This window comes from Stegastes partitus, unplaced genomic scaffold (assembly GCF_000690725.1).
Source record: "Stegastes partitus isolate 25-593 unplaced genomic scaffold, Stegastes_partitus-1.0.2 Scaffold1658, whole genome shotgun sequence".
Taxonomy (NCBI): Eukaryota; Metazoa; Chordata; class Actinopteri; family Pomacentridae; genus Stegastes; species Stegastes partitus.
The window spans coordinates 108,234-124,550 of NW_007579389.1; the positions used below are offsets into that span (position 1 = coordinate 108,234).

At 41.5% G+C, this 16,317-nt stretch overlaps 1 protein-coding gene across 1 annotated transcript in view; it reads left to right on the top strand.

Moving 5' to 3' along the window:
• Window positions 1-1,196: 1,196 nt before the first annotated feature.
• The window catches only part of LOC103371855 (carboxyl-terminal PDZ ligand of neuronal nitric oxide synthase protein-like), a gene marked incomplete at its 3' end in the record, with an annotated part of 35,974 nt that continues 20,853 nt past the window's right edge, over window positions 1,197-16,317 (top strand). The window contains exons 1-2 of the mRNA XM_008301319.1: window positions 1,197-1,660; window positions 3,042-3,113. Coding sequence (XP_008299541.1) covers window positions 1,556-1,660; window positions 3,042-3,113 — 177 coding nt within the window. The remainder of the gene's footprint in view (window positions 1,661-3,041; window positions 3,114-16,317) is intronic.

Below are 16,317 nucleotides of genomic sequence, written 5' to 3' on the forward strand. Positions count from 1 at the left end.
ATTTTCTTATTATATTCAGGCTTTCTTGGGGCGTAGTGTAAAAATATATAAAAATAGAATTAAAAAAAAATGTATTAAAAAAAATAGGTAACTTTTTTTTTTAAATAAAGTTTTTAAAAAGTAGCTAAAAGTATAGTGGCACTGACAACAAAATGCACCCAAACATCAAAAATATATTATTTATAAACTGACTGAGAGTTTAAAGTAGTTCAATCTGCAACAATGCAATATATTTAAAATGAAACTTAACAAAACATTTGCATGAATCATCATTATTATTATATTTAGACCTTTTTTGGGGGGATAGACAATAGTAGGAGAAGTATTCAGATAATTTACTCTCATTAAACTAGAATTTGTGCCCTAAAAAAATGTTAAGTCCTACATTTAAAAAATAGTAAAATATGTATTATAAGTAGCTATAAGTACAGAGATACTGACAACAAAATGTACTTTAAATGTCACAACTATGTTATAAAATGTGCACTGATAGGTGGAAAATGTGGAATTAACTTTTTGATGTATTTTAGAGTAGTTTAATCTGTGCTTAAATTTGAAACAACTGATCATTTACATGCACTTCAATTAAAAACTAACTAAGTTAAGAGTATAAAAATCAAACAATGTAAATGGCTGCACTTGTGTTTTGAAAATGCTACACATAAAGGTAATATTATTGCTATTATTATCCTAGTCAGGTCTTTTGGGGACAGTAGGAGGACGAGTATTCTGATGATTTACTCTCAAATCTGTGCTTTGTAAAAAAAAAAAAATAATAATAATAATACTACATTCAAAAAGTGTCCCATCTTTTGGAACAGTTTAATCAGTGCCTTATATTTAAAACAGCTCATCATGTGCATGCATCAACTTGAGTAAATGCAGCACCAGAAATGCTTCAAATGTGACATTTCAGTTGTAATGACGTGCTACTTCCTTTTCTATTCTCTTTATTCCTGCAGGATTGGGCCCCCCACAGTCAATCCAGAGTGTATCAAATGTTCATCTCCTGAGGGCTGGACTAACTTGATCGCTGGCTCTCCTCCCAGCTCCGGGTTGCATCATGCTTGGGAACTTCTCTCCAATGAGGGACCTGCTTTGTGCTTTGTGGAGGGAGAGAGAGAGAGAGAGAGAGAGAGAGAGAGAGAGAGAGAGAGAGAGAGAGAGAGAGAGAGAGAGAGAGAGAGGGTGCAGCGTTGCCACCAACAGGACGGGATTCAAAAAAATACCCAGAGCGAGCAGCCAACATCACCTGCGGAGGGAAACAACGCAGGATCTCCTTCTGTGGCTTCGGAAACAGAAAAACGCACGTCTGCGCGTCTTTATCCGGACGCATGTGTGGAGGGAGATCCTGAAGTGTGTTGAAGAGGACAAACAAAAAAAGAGGCGCGCAGTTGTGTCCTTCTTGGGACCTGTTTTTGAAGCAACAACAATGGACTGCGTTTCCACCGGGAACTCACTCGTGGAGCCGCGCTGCGCACACACATGGGGATTGTAGCGACGCTGTTTTGCGCCTTTAGTTGTTGAAGTGTGTTCGGTCGCCTGAAAGCCCGGGATGCCCGCCAGGAACAGGTACAACCTGGTGGACGATGTGGCGGACTCCAGGTTGCCGCTGCACAACGAGGAAGCCTATCAACATGGGATATATTTCCAAGCCAAGGTGAACGCAGAGGAGAAAATCCCCTGATGGTTGCAGAGTTGTGTTGCTTTTGTGTTGTTGGAGCGGCAGGTGCACCGTGGAGCCCTCTCAGCTGGGAAGTTTGAACACATGGCAGCCTGTCCTGTCCACACACATGTGGTTTATTGGAGCTGTTGGTGGAGCTGCTTTAAAATAATTCACATTTGGTTGGCACAGTCTTTAAAAAGCTCTTTTTTTTTGATGCTCAAAAGTGGCCTGAGTGTATTTTCAGGTTTTTTCCCCAAGTTATTGAATTATTAACTCTAAAGGAAGCAGCTAGACAGTGTTCAGTCCTTTTTATAGCAGGGATGCAGCTAATGATTATTTTCAGGATTGATTATTTGATTTAAAGATTGTTTGTGTGAAAAAAGTTAGAAAGTAAAATGTCTTGTCCTGAAGAGTTTCCTGTGATATGAAACTAAAAAGATTGCAGTTCCTCCAAATGCAGAAGCTAAAAACAGCAAATGTTTGTCACGTTGCATGAAAATGTTCTGTTTTCTGTTCATCTACCTTACACCTTAGCATTTGATCAGAAAACAGGGAGCAGAAAGGGTTAAAACGAAGGAGTGTTACACGTCCAAAGTTCAGTCCCATGGTGCTTCTATCTCACATTTTATGAGGTCTTCTTATTAAGCAGCGTGCTCACTCAGCTCGCCTTCACGATCAAGCTCTAAATGAACGGCACACACCAGTTAGTTGGTGTGGAGACCAAACGCTCTTCAATAAGTAGGAACAAGAGCCACACACAGCAGAGTAAATGAATCAATACACAATGAGATGCTTAATGAGGAAATAAGTGTGCAAATACTAAATGCAATTATAAAAAACATCCTCACCGAGTAAACATTGAATTAAAGTCAGTGTTGCTGATTTTACGCTCTCAGACTATTTACTCTAATCAAAATAATGGTGACATCAAAGGCGACATGGTCCCTGGAGCCTCTTAATTAAACACCCGATGAATTCAAATATATGCAATCCACATGGAGCTTATTAATAAAGCATGGCTTTGTCCTCTATAGCCCACATTAAACACATTCTGTCCTAAATAGAGGCCCACTGGTTTATTGCAATGAGAGATAAGCAGATCTGTCCAGCATCCTGCTCAAGGTGCTGATGCTCAGAGGGGGGAAGCATCAGCACATAAAAGTACGACTTAATTGTGTAAATGTTGTCTAATTTTTGCTGCATTTTTATTCGAGGTCCACTGCAGGGGGAACCTCCACTGAGGGTTGTTTGGAAAATGGAGCTCGTTTGAAATCAGTTTTGAGTGTGGTTCCATACATGATATCAGTGTGATTATGGACTGCAGTGCATACAACAATGTCCAACTGATGTGTTTCCTGTCTGTGTGTGGCCACAGTACGTGGGGAGTCTGGACGTGCCGAGGCCCAACAGTCGGATGGAGATCGTGGCGGCCATGAGGAGAATCAGGGTAAGATGGAAAAAAACACACAGTGTCATGCAGGTTAAGGAAAACACACACACACACACACTGACCTACACACTCATGTGATTGTGATGGAGGACAGAAACTACCTTTACAATCATGGTGCGCTGCTGTCAGGTGATATTTGTGCGGGGGGCTGTAGTGACGCATGCACTGGCTGGACAGCAGATCTCCACTTCTGACATTGGAAAGCAATGCAGGCCACAGATGAATTCTGTAGCAGCAACAAGAGGCGAGATGGATTGTGTGTGTTTTCTGACTTTGCCATCTCTAATTTTGGGAGAACTGATGGGCGCAGTGTGTGCTGCCTTTGATTAAACTCAGTTTGTGGCTTATTATTATTCTGTGGAGCTGATGGTTTATTAGCGCCTCTCAAATCAACCTTCTTTTTTTTTTCCCGTACTTCCGAGATTTATTTGTTTACTGTCTTCCAGCCTCCTTTTCTTAATTTTCCATTCATCATATCACGGTGATGATTGTTTTTTTTTCCCCTCTTCCGTGGAGCCGTATCAGTGTTACTGTGGGTATCATGTAATCATTTTTCCCTCTCCTAGTCCCAGAAGGCCTTCAAGTAGCTAACACAGAGCTGAATCAGACAGCCGTGGTGGTTCAGTAATTTAAGCGTGAGTCACCGGACTAGCTTGGTTCAGACACGACAAGGCTCTTAGTCCTGGCTGAGTGAATATGTGGGAAAGAAATGTGTGCTTTTTTTTTTTTTTTTAGCTAATAAAAATCCATATTGTGCATTTATCCTTTGAAAAATGCATGTGTTTTTAAAAACATCCAGATTTTTTTTTTCCACCATTTCGTCTTTTAGTTGCGTTTTCAGCTCCTGCAGTGTTGAAGATTGGGTTTGTAGGTGACTGCTGTGTCGACTGTGCTGCCTGAACCCATCCACAAAAAAGTAGGCCCGGAGATAAACTGAGACAACTGTTTATGAGCCCTTGTGTCTGTGTGAATGGGCCGAGTGTGCAGATAGTGCCTCTGATTTCCTGCAATTCCCAAAATGGCAAATCAATAAAGCTGTAAAGTAAACATGATCGTGAGGGCGATCCACCGCAGGCGGAGGCAGAGCACTAAACAGGAGCAGGTAGAGGCAGGCAGGGAAGATGCTTTTGATTGCTACAAGAAAAAGATTATTTCTCTGAAGACGTACACAAGACCTAGTTGTTTTTACATCAAAGTGAAGTCTTGTTTACCAGCATCTATTTGTGATGTTCCTATTTAAAAATGCACGTAATGAGTCATTACGGCCTATTTATGTCTGACTGTGGGCTCACATGTGCACGCACAGGCTTGTGTATAAATTAACTTCAAATCTAAAAAAAACTTTAAATCAATAATGAATGAGTTAGTTTATTAAAGCTGCAACTCTCAGCCTAATGTATAGACTGATTTTATTTTTCAATGGCGAACAAGAATAAAGAACAGTGCTGCCGTAGAGTCTCGTGATGAATGTAAAAGGGAGTTTCTGGCTGATCGGAAGCACAGATCTATAAAAACAGCCTCTGATTTATTAATTTGACTTATGTATTTAAAGTCATCTCCACTGACAGTGACAAGATGTGGCTATTTATAGACTGGAGTTAGTCCACTGACCAGTGGATGACTTTAGCTCGGCTCTTAGTTAGCTGCCATGATTTGCATTTTTTATTTTTTTAGTTGAGTTAATCTGTCAGCTATTTTCCCAATTAGTTGTTTTTCCCAATTTGTTTAAGTTCATGTTATATTTGAGTTTGAGCTTTATGAGTGAATTTAGCAGTTACAAGGACAAAATATATTTAAAAGCTCTCCGTGCTCTTGCACACTTGCAGAGGTTTTACCGTTTCTGGTGGTGCATCTAGACAAACACCCCGTGTGTTATCTCTTCAGGTACTCATGTATTGCACTAGTGAATGAACCTCCTTTTGTGTTGTGGTAATCTGAGTAGTATTCCGATACTTTCAAAGCCTTTGGTCTTTTGAAATGCACAACTGATTCTTATGCATCCGAGTCAGACTGCTGCCGTAGTGCTGAGTAGGACTAAACATGTCATAGGTTTCAAGTTTAAATCACAATTTAAAACAGTGCAATTAGCAAATGGTTGTAATTTAAAATCTATGAGGTGGGGCTATTAAATATGCCATAATTCAGTTTTATTCACTTTGAGGTTGTTTAAGCCCATTGATGATTGGATCCTGTGTGTTTGCACTCTGTGGTTCCACTGACATAAACACAGTCTCATTATTTAATAGCTATCAGATACATGTTGTACATTTTGCAGCCCGGCTGACAGGGTTTAAAGAGTCACGTTAATGTAATTCTTGTGTGAATCGCTTTTTGACGGTCTCACATGTGGTCATGCTCTGTCATTTTTTTCAATGTTACACAGTGACTGTAGAATTGAATCTTGACTTTATAAAAAAAACTGCAGCGCAAATTGTATTCAAACAATTTCTGACATCATGATGCAGCAGTTACATTTGAACACGGAGACTTGGTGTAATACACTGAAACCTTTTAGAATTCTTTTTTTAAAAAACATTTCTCTTTAATGTATTGATGTGAATGCATTTTCATCATTACCATCATTAATTATGCCAACTAATCACAGCAGCCCTGGTTCTTAGTGTGCCGTGTTTAAAACGAGAGTATTCACTGAACAGCAGCCATGTTGGGCACAAGTGGCAATCACATGAGCTGGCAAACTACATGTTATTTGTAGCTGCTTTTAGGACATTTAACAGCATATCTAGGTTGTTTTTGGCACCAACCACTTTTAAGAAAAATTTCAAGACGTACATGTTTTCAAAGTCCTTGTAGGCAAGTCTCACCACTTAGCAGCCATCTTGGAAACGTCCCCGAACTGTATTCTGGATGAACAAGAGAGGGTTGTTATCTACGGAACAAGGAAAGAGCCATGACAGCAATTACAGTTGTCAGTGGCGCGTATGTATTTCATAAACTAGTTAGTTAATTACCGTGAAGAGGCCACTTGACTCCGCACTATTGTCGTGTGATGCATACTTGGCTACATGTGCTGCAGACAGTGGAGTGCAAACTGTGCCATGACACCATTTCTAAATTAGCTCAAACATGTTCTGCTAGAAGGTCGCCGGTTCGCATCCCGGTGTGGACTCTGCGTGGAGTTTACACGTTCTCCCCGTGCAGCGTGGGTTCTCTCCGGGTTCTCCGGCTTCCTTCCACAGTCCAAAAACACTCTGAGGTTAATTGGTGATTCTAAATTGTCCATAGGTGTGAATATGAGTGTGCTTGGTTGTCTGTCTCTAAGTGTAGCCCTGTGATAGACTGGTGACCTGTCCAGGGTGTCTCCTGCCTTCATCCTGAGTCAGCTGGGATAGACTCCAGCACCCCGCAACCCTAGTGAGGATTAAGCCGTATATAGATAATGGATGGATGTTCTGTATCAAGAAAAACCTAAAACATTTCGCCACATATCAGACAGCAATACCAGATATATCTAGAATATCAATGTCTAATATATCAGTCAGGTTTTTTTTTTCTTTATTGGACATGTAAACTACACCACAGTGGTCTCAAAGTTATTAAGTGAACTGTTCTAATAATGTCAGGCATACAGCTGCTATTTCTAGTCACGGATTGCGAATGAATTCTAGCTAATGTTAGCCATCATAAAACACCAGGCCGGCAGCAAAACCCCCGGGGGTGCATTGCATTGTTTATGCATCAAGCTTTTCGTTTGTAAGAAGCTTTTTTCTTCTTTCAAAAGTTCCACGCTCTCATTTTTAAGTCGGTCTTATGGAAGCGCTTGTCCTCCTGCTTCCAAACACATGAGAAGTATTTTTGAGCCTCCTGCCTCGTTTTTTTTTTTTTTTCCTTCGGGTGAACCCTCTCACACTGCGCCAACGCTGTGTGAATGCAAACACATGAGCGTTTAAGAGCAAGCGTGCGCGCTTTTGGCTTGTTCGCCAAGTCAAATGTAATTAACTTAGACGGATATTGACTGGCTATCCTGACTTCCCCCTTCCTCATCTCTTCACAAAAGCAAAGACCTTGCCTTTAATTCAAAAGTGCAACCCTTATTTTATTTTTTTTTTAAAGCCGAGGCACCGAGCAGCGACTCAGAGGAGTTGAGTGTGATTAAAGAGAGTGAGGAATGAAGCGATGGCAGCGGGAGAAAGAGTTGGGGAAGGAAGTCCTGGAAACGAGAGGGGTTGCGCGGTTGCTGGCAGAGCCGTAGTCGTTTCATCTCCCTCGGCTAATCTCTTTAGTCTCAGTCAATGTGAGAAAACAGGAGCAGAGATGAGAGGAGCGAGAGGGAGAGCAGACAGCGCCGCCTGATCATCTCTGAATAAACAGCGAATCTGGGTTTGACAGAGCAGGGGAGTTGTGCTAGTTGAGTCAAGCCGTTTTTACAAACTCTCACACCTGCCATTCCCACAGCGAGAGAGTGAAAAGACACAATTTTGTATCCTGGGGATCTTTTCAGTGTAGTTTTTTGTTAACCGTCCCCCCCCCCACCACCACACACACACACATTATGGCTGACCGGCCCTACTGTGTTGGTTTTTAAGAATTTGTTTCATTCAGTTTGACCGGTGGCACAGAAAGTTTGCAAGTGCGTCTGCGGACACGTTTCCATGCTTGTTGTGTGTGTGTGCGTAGCGGCGAGACCTCTTGCATTCTAACAACCTCCACAATCGATTAACGAGGCTGCATAACAAAGGCTGGTGTTGCTGCACCCACATGGAAAGATTCGCTGTCTGCCACGGCTCAGTGCCTCAGAAAAGGACGTGTGTATGTACTGGAATTTCTTTGGGAAACACACTTGTACTATTTACAGGAGGCTGCTGTCTCCACACAAAAGGAAGCAGTTTTAAGGCTTTTTTCTCCTCGTCACCCTTGTCTATGCCTCCATCGCTCCCCTCTCTCTTATTTCTGACCCCCCCTCTCTTCGGTGCAGCTTTCTTTCCATCCCCTCACTCTCCTCCTACCAAAATAGACCGTCTCAATTTAGCCCATCTCTGGCTATCTACTCAGTGCTGACAGGAATAGATTTTTAGGCTGAGGGCAGGCTATGCATGCTTCCCTTTGAATTTTGATCGGCTCTAATGGGATTTTAAGCCTCCCTCACATGTCCGTCAGGATGCAGCCTCCTTCCTCAGACTGCCAAGAGTCAGATTTCCTCAGCTTTTCTTTCTGTCTGCATTTGTCCGCACGTCTGTCTGGAACATCTCAGGAGAAGACTCCTGTCTTCCGTGCGAGAAAGAAGGAGCGCTCACGTTCCTTTGGTTGCAGCCCTCTCAGCGTGGGTCTGCTGAGTCTGTGTCAGTCCACCGAGAGCTCTGTCATGACTCAGTCAGGAGCAGATGTTTGGCTGTCGAGAGGGATGTCATGGGAAGGCAGTCGGTCCGGACCTGTCAGAAAGCGCAACAGAAATTTTTACATGAGCTCAGTTTAGTTTTGTGTCTCTATGCTTCAGACTTTACTCAAACTATGGAAAGAAAAACAGTTTTTCTCAGCAAAGACAGTTATGTAATGGTAAATATTTAAGTATTGGCATACGGGTATTGACATTACATCTTCCAGTTTCTGTCTGGGCCCAAGGATTCTGTCAACAAAACCTGATGGGAACTGCCAAATCATCAAACACAATGAAGGCACCGGCGCTGCAGAGCATGTGTGTTCGCTATTAACAGCCTTTTTTTTCTTTTCTGCATGTTCATTCATACATCACTGTGGCAGCTGTCGGCTTGTTTGGCAGCAGCGAAAAAAATGAGAAAAACAGAAAATGTTCTTCTTTACTTTCCATTGTCATCCTTCCTCAATTAATTCCTAATAGTCAAATTTTGGCAGCTAGCCATAACAAATGCTTACCCATGCCTGAAGGCTGCTGATCAACACACACACACACACATATACATACGGACTATGCATGAGTGTAAAATGCATAAATGAGGCTTTTCCACTCTAAACCTACAGCAGAACCAAAATTAGATTAAAACACAGAGCATGATCAAACAACGCGGCCATGCAGAACAGAACAGGAGTCAGGACCCAACATGAAAAGATCTTAAATATCAGTGAATTACATTTTTGCATAACAATTACACACCCTGAATGTCCCAGAAATCCAGGGGAGAAATGAGAGCACAGCTTAACTCCAGGGGGGCTGCAGATCTATAGCAAAGCGCGGGCGGTTGGTCGGGCACATGTGTGAATGTGGGATGTGCTGTATTTCGGGAGGCATGAACCATAATGGGGGGCATTGTTTTCACTGTGTATTCATGCCAGCTTAATGGCAGATGTACAAGAGCATAGTAGGTGACCTATATGTTTAGTGGATTAGACGTGATCTCGGCAATGAAAGAGCGCAGCTACCCTTTGTTTACTCCCAAGGAACGGGGGGTCCCATTCTTCTTGATTAACAGTAACTTCAAAAATATGTCACAATCTGTCCTCACCATCAGGAAGACCAGAAAGTGGCACAGGAGTAATAAGTCATTCGTGCATTTTTTAATGCAATTGTAGAAATGTGGTGAGTGCAGCACACTTGGGATTTCACAAAAACTTAGCAGACAGTAAGGCTGGATAATTTGAAATCTATGACTCCAGTTCAGTGTTTATTGTGTCGTACATTCAAAACATGTGATGTGATTGCAAAAAAAATCACTGCTCTACATTCTAATGCAAGGGATGAAAGATATAAATAGTTTCAAACATGTATTTGTTGCACTTTTTAAAAATGTTATAAGAGATGGAACGGTTATCACAAAAGTTGCGGCAGTCTTAAGTTAAATAAATGAAGTACTAATCATAAAATAATAGGACCTTTCAGTGACCAAACTCTGAGATTTAAACATGTAGGTCCTTGCATTTTGACAGATTGAACAGAGTTGACTGCAGAGTGATACTGAAAGTAGCAGCCACCTCACATTATGAGCAATCGCCTCGTTAGTCTGAGTGAAAGTAGTGCGTGCAGCATTACTACTAAACAGCTGTCACTAATAGTTGGATTTCAGAATGACGTTGCAGTGGACCTGTACCTGTGTCTGCAGACCTGTTGTCATTGGGGCAGTTTTTTAATAAAAGAAAAAAATCACTACATCCTGTTGTACTCGTAAAAGAAGCTTTTTCTTGCTGCAAAGATGTCTCGACTCAAAATCGTATTCTCTGAGTAAACAGGAACAAGCTTGTTTAGTACAGACTGCAGCAAAAATACTATTGTTTTTATATTTGTTTTAGTTGAAAAGGAAATGCGAAAATGTACCATTGCCATTAAAATTGTGATGAATATCCCAATTGCAAAATCTGTCAAAATACATTTTGTTGGCATATTGTGTAGCCCTAGATGTTACACTTGTACTTGTCACTGTTATACCATATGTTGCTGTTGTTGACCTCCAGCACCTTTTCCTAACCACGAGATAAAAGAAGATAAAATATAGAAAGTATCATATAGAAACAGTTGACAAATTTACAAGAATATATAAGAGAGATACAGAAATGTGCAATTGAACAGAATATGCAAATGTGCTTAGACTGAAGCATTAAAAAGTCGTATTGCTGTCGGGAGGAATGACCTCCTGCAACGTTCCTTGGAACAGTGGGGTTGTATCAGTCTGTTGCTGAAGCTGCTCTTCAGATTGTCCATGGTTTTATGGAGGGGGTGCGAGGTGTCGTCCATGATGACCAGCAGTTTGGTCCTCTGCTCCACCTCCTCCTCCTCCAGGGTGACCAACTGACAGCCAACAACAGACTACTTAACAATGGAGATTAAATAAAATAGAACAAGCAAACAAAACTGACAAGCTACGACAGCTCACTTTGTTGCTCGGCTCTCTGTCGCCTTATAGGCGTGCCTGTTACAGAATGATGTTAATTTGCAAATAAAAATTCACCAAAGTTGAACATGATGTTAGAAATTAATGCAGATTTGGTTTGTCTCCAAGAAGAAATCTACTGATTGCAGAAGTTCAATTGAAACGAGCTGATTTCTGAATGCTAGTGAGCCTGAAAGTGAACTAATATTCTGACTCTGAAAAACAAATTCAGATGATTTTCTTCTCATGATAATGGAAACATCATGTTACCTTCAGAATATATGATATATACATTTATTTTCATGACTGTGCACTAGAGTTAAATATTACATTTCTTGTTCTGTTGTGGAGTATTTTCTGCTTTTCTCTGCACTTTTTCCTTTTTTTAAAAAACCTGGTGTGTGAGGTGGTTAAATATACCGAAGGGACAGCCGGTCTTTGCTCACATGGATGGACAGACAGGTGGTGAGAGTTCCCCGTCTCTGCTACCAGCATCATGTCACACGCACAGACAAACTCAGAGGCTTCTGCTGTCATCGTCTGCCCTGAAGCTGTTCCCTGCCTTTCAGCGCTACAATTAGTCGGGTCTTGCATACTCCGATGTCCCCGTGCTCACCCTAAACAAGCTCCATCCTAAGAGACATTTCCAAAGCCATGAACTCAATCCTGCTGTGAAGCCTGAGGACACATTTTCTTCATAGACATTCCCTGACCATTACTCTGCAGCCTCAGCACGCAGAGTTGGAGTAGCTGTGTGGTTTTTCAGGTTTTCAGTATCTAGTTGTTGCACTGATGTAGCGTTTGGAAGCTCAAAAATCATTTATTTTATATAAATGTGAACGCACAATGTTAGTAGATTGATGCAGGTTTGTTGAAATCAAGATGCCACACAAACTTTTACGTTTTAAATCATAGTTTTTACTCTCAAGTCCAAGCTCATCGTTAGGCTACAGTACAAAGATCCCTGTGAGCCTGAAACTCATCTGAGCAGCCCTATAACCTGCCCGTTGCTGCTGTTACTCCCTGCTGTCGCTAATCTCAAGTGCAAACACAACTAAAGTCAACACACCGGGGAACTGGACGGGCTTGCACGCATGCTTGTGTGCGTGTTGGACGGATATTGTTTGTGTGAGTTTTATGGGTGTGTGTCTGCACCTGCAATCTGCACTCATGTGAACTCATTTGCATCAGAGTGTGTCCTTGTGTCTGCATAAATGACTGTATGTGAGGTGTGCAGGCCATATGTCCAGCCTCTGTAAAAAAATAAATAAATTACCAAAGTGATAAAACAGCACCTCGGTCAACTCATCTCCTGCTGGAGTCTCTTCTGGCTGCCTGGCAGAGTCACAATAACGACTAGTCATGTAGACATCATTTTCTAAAGTCAAGCATCAGTCCAGTATTCACTGTGATTTTAAACGGCGATGGAGCTTTGCGACATGAGACACCACGGAGAGCGTGACTGTCACACAAAGAGAACAGCATGAATTTGTTAATCCATTGACACGACAGTTTAAACCCTGGATCAGCTGTGCTGCAAAATGTGTGAGGTGTGTTTATTAGATAATGAGCCTGGGCCTGCATACAGTGATTAATGGGCACGCAACAACAACCCCTGAAAGCCTGATTCTGCTCTAATTGAATAAAGGAGAATTACAGCATTAGTCTCATTATTTGATAGCCTTACTTCACATATACTAGATTGCAGCCTTTCTGATTTCCTGATTTAATTATTTCAAGTTAAGATGTGAGTTGATTCTTTGTTCAGCTCTAGCAGGTAGAATTTATTACCTTCAGAGCCAGACTTGCTGCTTGTCCCTGTTTTTAGTCTCGGCAAAGCCAGCTGCAGCTTTATATTTAGAAGACTGAAACTAGAGTGTTAATGAGAGTGGGATCCAACACTCCCTTCTCTGACCACTCTTTTAAGTTCTTGCCACTTCTGATTAGAAGCACCCCACAGGCTATAACATTTCAGAGATGCTGTAACACCAAGGCTAAACAATTATTCCAAATATTATCAAAATTTTAATACGGCCAAGTGAAATATCCAAATCATAGGAGCTGCCAAATGCGTCACAGTATCCCATTCTAAACGAAGCATTGTGGTGCCACAGAGATGCCCCTGCCTGCATATCATATTCTCCAGATGTAAAGGGAACACACTTGTTTGGTACAGATGATCACATGAACATTTTTGTTTTTGGTTTGAGTGGAAAAGAAATGTAAAGAAGTACAATTACCGCTAAAACTGTGACTCGTATCATAATCGCAAATCTGTCAAAATAACTGCAATATCATTTTTCCTTTTTTTTAAAGTTTTATTTTAGTTTTATTGGGCCTCTTTGCCTTTATTGCATAGGACAGTCGAGAGAGAGGCAGAAAAGTGGGGGAGAAGAAAGGAGGAAAGACTTACAGCAAAGGGCCAAGAGCGAGATTCGTACCCATGGCTGCTGCGTCGGGGACTATAGCCCCTGTACATGGGTCACCAGCTCAACTAGTCGAGCTATAATGGAGGCCTCAGCAATATCTTTTCACCTATTTCTCATGCATCCAACATAAAACCAACTGTGGATTTTCTGTGTGTGGAAATGGAAATGTCATGATGGTAGCCACTCGATCTGTCCGTCAGTTCACCACTTGGGTCAAAACTGAAATATCAACAACCGTGCAGTGGAATGTTGCACAGATATTCACGGGTCACGGATGATTTTGGGGAGCTTGACATTTAGGGTTTGGAGTAAAATATCTTAAAAATGATTGGAATGATTCCTGTAAAGTTTAATTAAAAAAACACGTTAATGTTCCTCTTAGGGAATAATTTAGACGATCTCTTGACTTTTTGTCCAGTGACGTCATCAGGCTAAAATTTCACTTTGCGACTGTGGCTCAGGTGGTAGAGCGGTTGTCCTCTGATCGTAAGGTTGGCGGTTCGATCCCTGCCCCCTCCACAGTCGACGTGTCCTTGGGCAAGACACTGAACCCGAAGTTGCTCCCAATGGCAGGCAGCACCTTGCATGGCAGCTCTGTCGCCATTGGTGTATGAATGGGTGAATGAGAAACACATTGTAAAGCGCTTTTTGCCATTTCATACTTTACAACCAACTAAAGTTGTATGTGTCACACTTTTAGATGTACTTAGCAGCCTAAACTAAGATAAAGATTATAGAAAATGTTATACCTTCTACCTCGAAGCCACGAGAATCTCTTCATCATCTCTACCTCTTCTATGAGGTCAGAGCTCTCCATACACCCATAACAGCCATAACTGTTTGTCTCCTCTTTTCTCTGCTTCTTCTTCTTCTGATTTTTTTGCTGTGTCTGAATTCGGTGGAAGTGATTTCCCCGGTCTGCAAATTTACAAATTCACTTTGTTCCTCCTAATTGAGCCAACAGCGCGATTAGATTTGTTCGACTGCACGGTTTGCCTAAGTTCATCCTGAGTGATAAATGATGAATGGCTCTGTTGTGCTCTCGCTCCCTCTTGCTATTATTCCGCAAGCTTTGAATTAACCACAAATGTCAGGCTGCTCCTCGCGTCTCCTTGGCAACATTTTCTGCCGCGAAAAACATGTGTTTGCCGACTTCTCATCTTCAGGTTGGTGTCGGTCTCAAAGTTTAGTCTGGGCGAACAAACTCACCCTTTGTAAATATGCAGCCTTATCCATATTTAAAGTAACGGTTTGTTTAAAAGAAAAAGAAGCAGCACCTTTTTCTGCTTGTCAAAGACACACATGGGTTTTACTCATATTCACACACATTAAATTCATTTTACCAGACATGTGTCCTCCATATTACTTTAAATAAACATGTGTCAGGTTTGTAAGTTGTGCGTCTCTGCCTGGGAGCGTTCTTTCTTAGCATGAGTAGGCAGATAAACTAGGCCTATTGTGTTATGGTATCATTTGTTGGATAATGATTGAGGAAAGTGCTGCAGGCTTTTGAGCTGGCAGATAGGCTGCCCTACTTCTAAATGTGATTTGGAGTCGTGTGTGTCTGTGTGTGTGTGTGTCTGTGTGTATTTGTGTGTACATTCATCTCACTTCTCTCATCTTCTTCCAGCATGGTACATAAAAAGCCTCAAGGTCTCATTCTCCCATTCCTATCGTTCACTCTGATTCTCTCTCTTTTTGTTTTTTTTTTCTGCCCTCCTCATCTCTCTTTTATTGTACCTACCTTTACTCTGGTTTCTTCTTTTTCTGTCTCAGGTCTGTGTTGGTTTAAACATGCAGGAAGCAGTCGGGGGTTTAAAAGCTTTAGGCTCAAGTTGACGTTAAATCGCTGCTGACATCCTGATGTCAACACCTCCATTAACCAGTTATCTACACTGTGCTTTTGTAGTTGTAACAGCGTCCTTCCGACTACTTGGAATGACTTAATACCCTTAATGCGGCAATATTAGGTTTTCCATATATGGGGGCGCATTAATGGGCTAATTTCCTATTCAGAATGGCTGAATGGGTCAACTCACATTAGCCGATGCCTGTCCTGACCTGGGCTGGATGTGGGTCGATTTTCTCACGAAGCGGAAACCTCGAAGTGGGTTGCCATCGGATATCAACAGTCTCATGTATTATGTGAGTCACCTGAATGAAAGAGCTGTAAGTTTCTGCTTGAGTAAGCAGAAGATATGAAAGTTTTAGCTTCAGCTTTTTGAGGGTTAGTATTTGATTTTCACCAAGAGACAGACTGATGACAGAGTAAAGGTAAACCAACATAAGTTGTTGTAGTATAGCGCTGGGCCGTTATCTTTCTAGAGGATATTCACTCATTTGGTGTTTTGATGATGGTGGCAGAGATCAGTGTCTAATATTTGGTCAAAATGTCCCATAGGTGGACAGTGAGGTTGAGATGTGGTGACTGCAAAGATCATAATGTATAATTCACGCTATTTTCATACTCATCAAACCATTTGGTGCCCAATCGAAAACGGGCGAAACTTGTAAGATGGTAAAGATAAAATCTGCCTACCAATATCTCTAAAGCTCACAAACAAACACATTATATCGAACTGTTAAAACTAAACAATGCAGTGATGCACGATATTAAAATTTCTGGCCGATACCAATATCCGATGTCAAGATTTCTGATATCGCCGATAACTGATATTACCGATGTCGATATTCAATTTTTGTTCACACCAAAAAATAAGTATAAGTAAGCACTGTGAGGACATGAAAACTATTCAAAAGAAGTCCATACCAAATTAAACCACATAGTCTTCTTTATTACGTAACAAAAGTAAAACATGTTTAACGTTCAAGTCCAGGACCATTTTGTCCAGGGTGTCCCCTGCCTTCGCCCTAAGTCGGCTGGGATAGACTCAGCCCCCCGTGACCGTAATGAGGATTAAGCAGTGTATAGTTAATGGACGGATCTGTGAAATAGCAGCAATATCAAATGTAGAG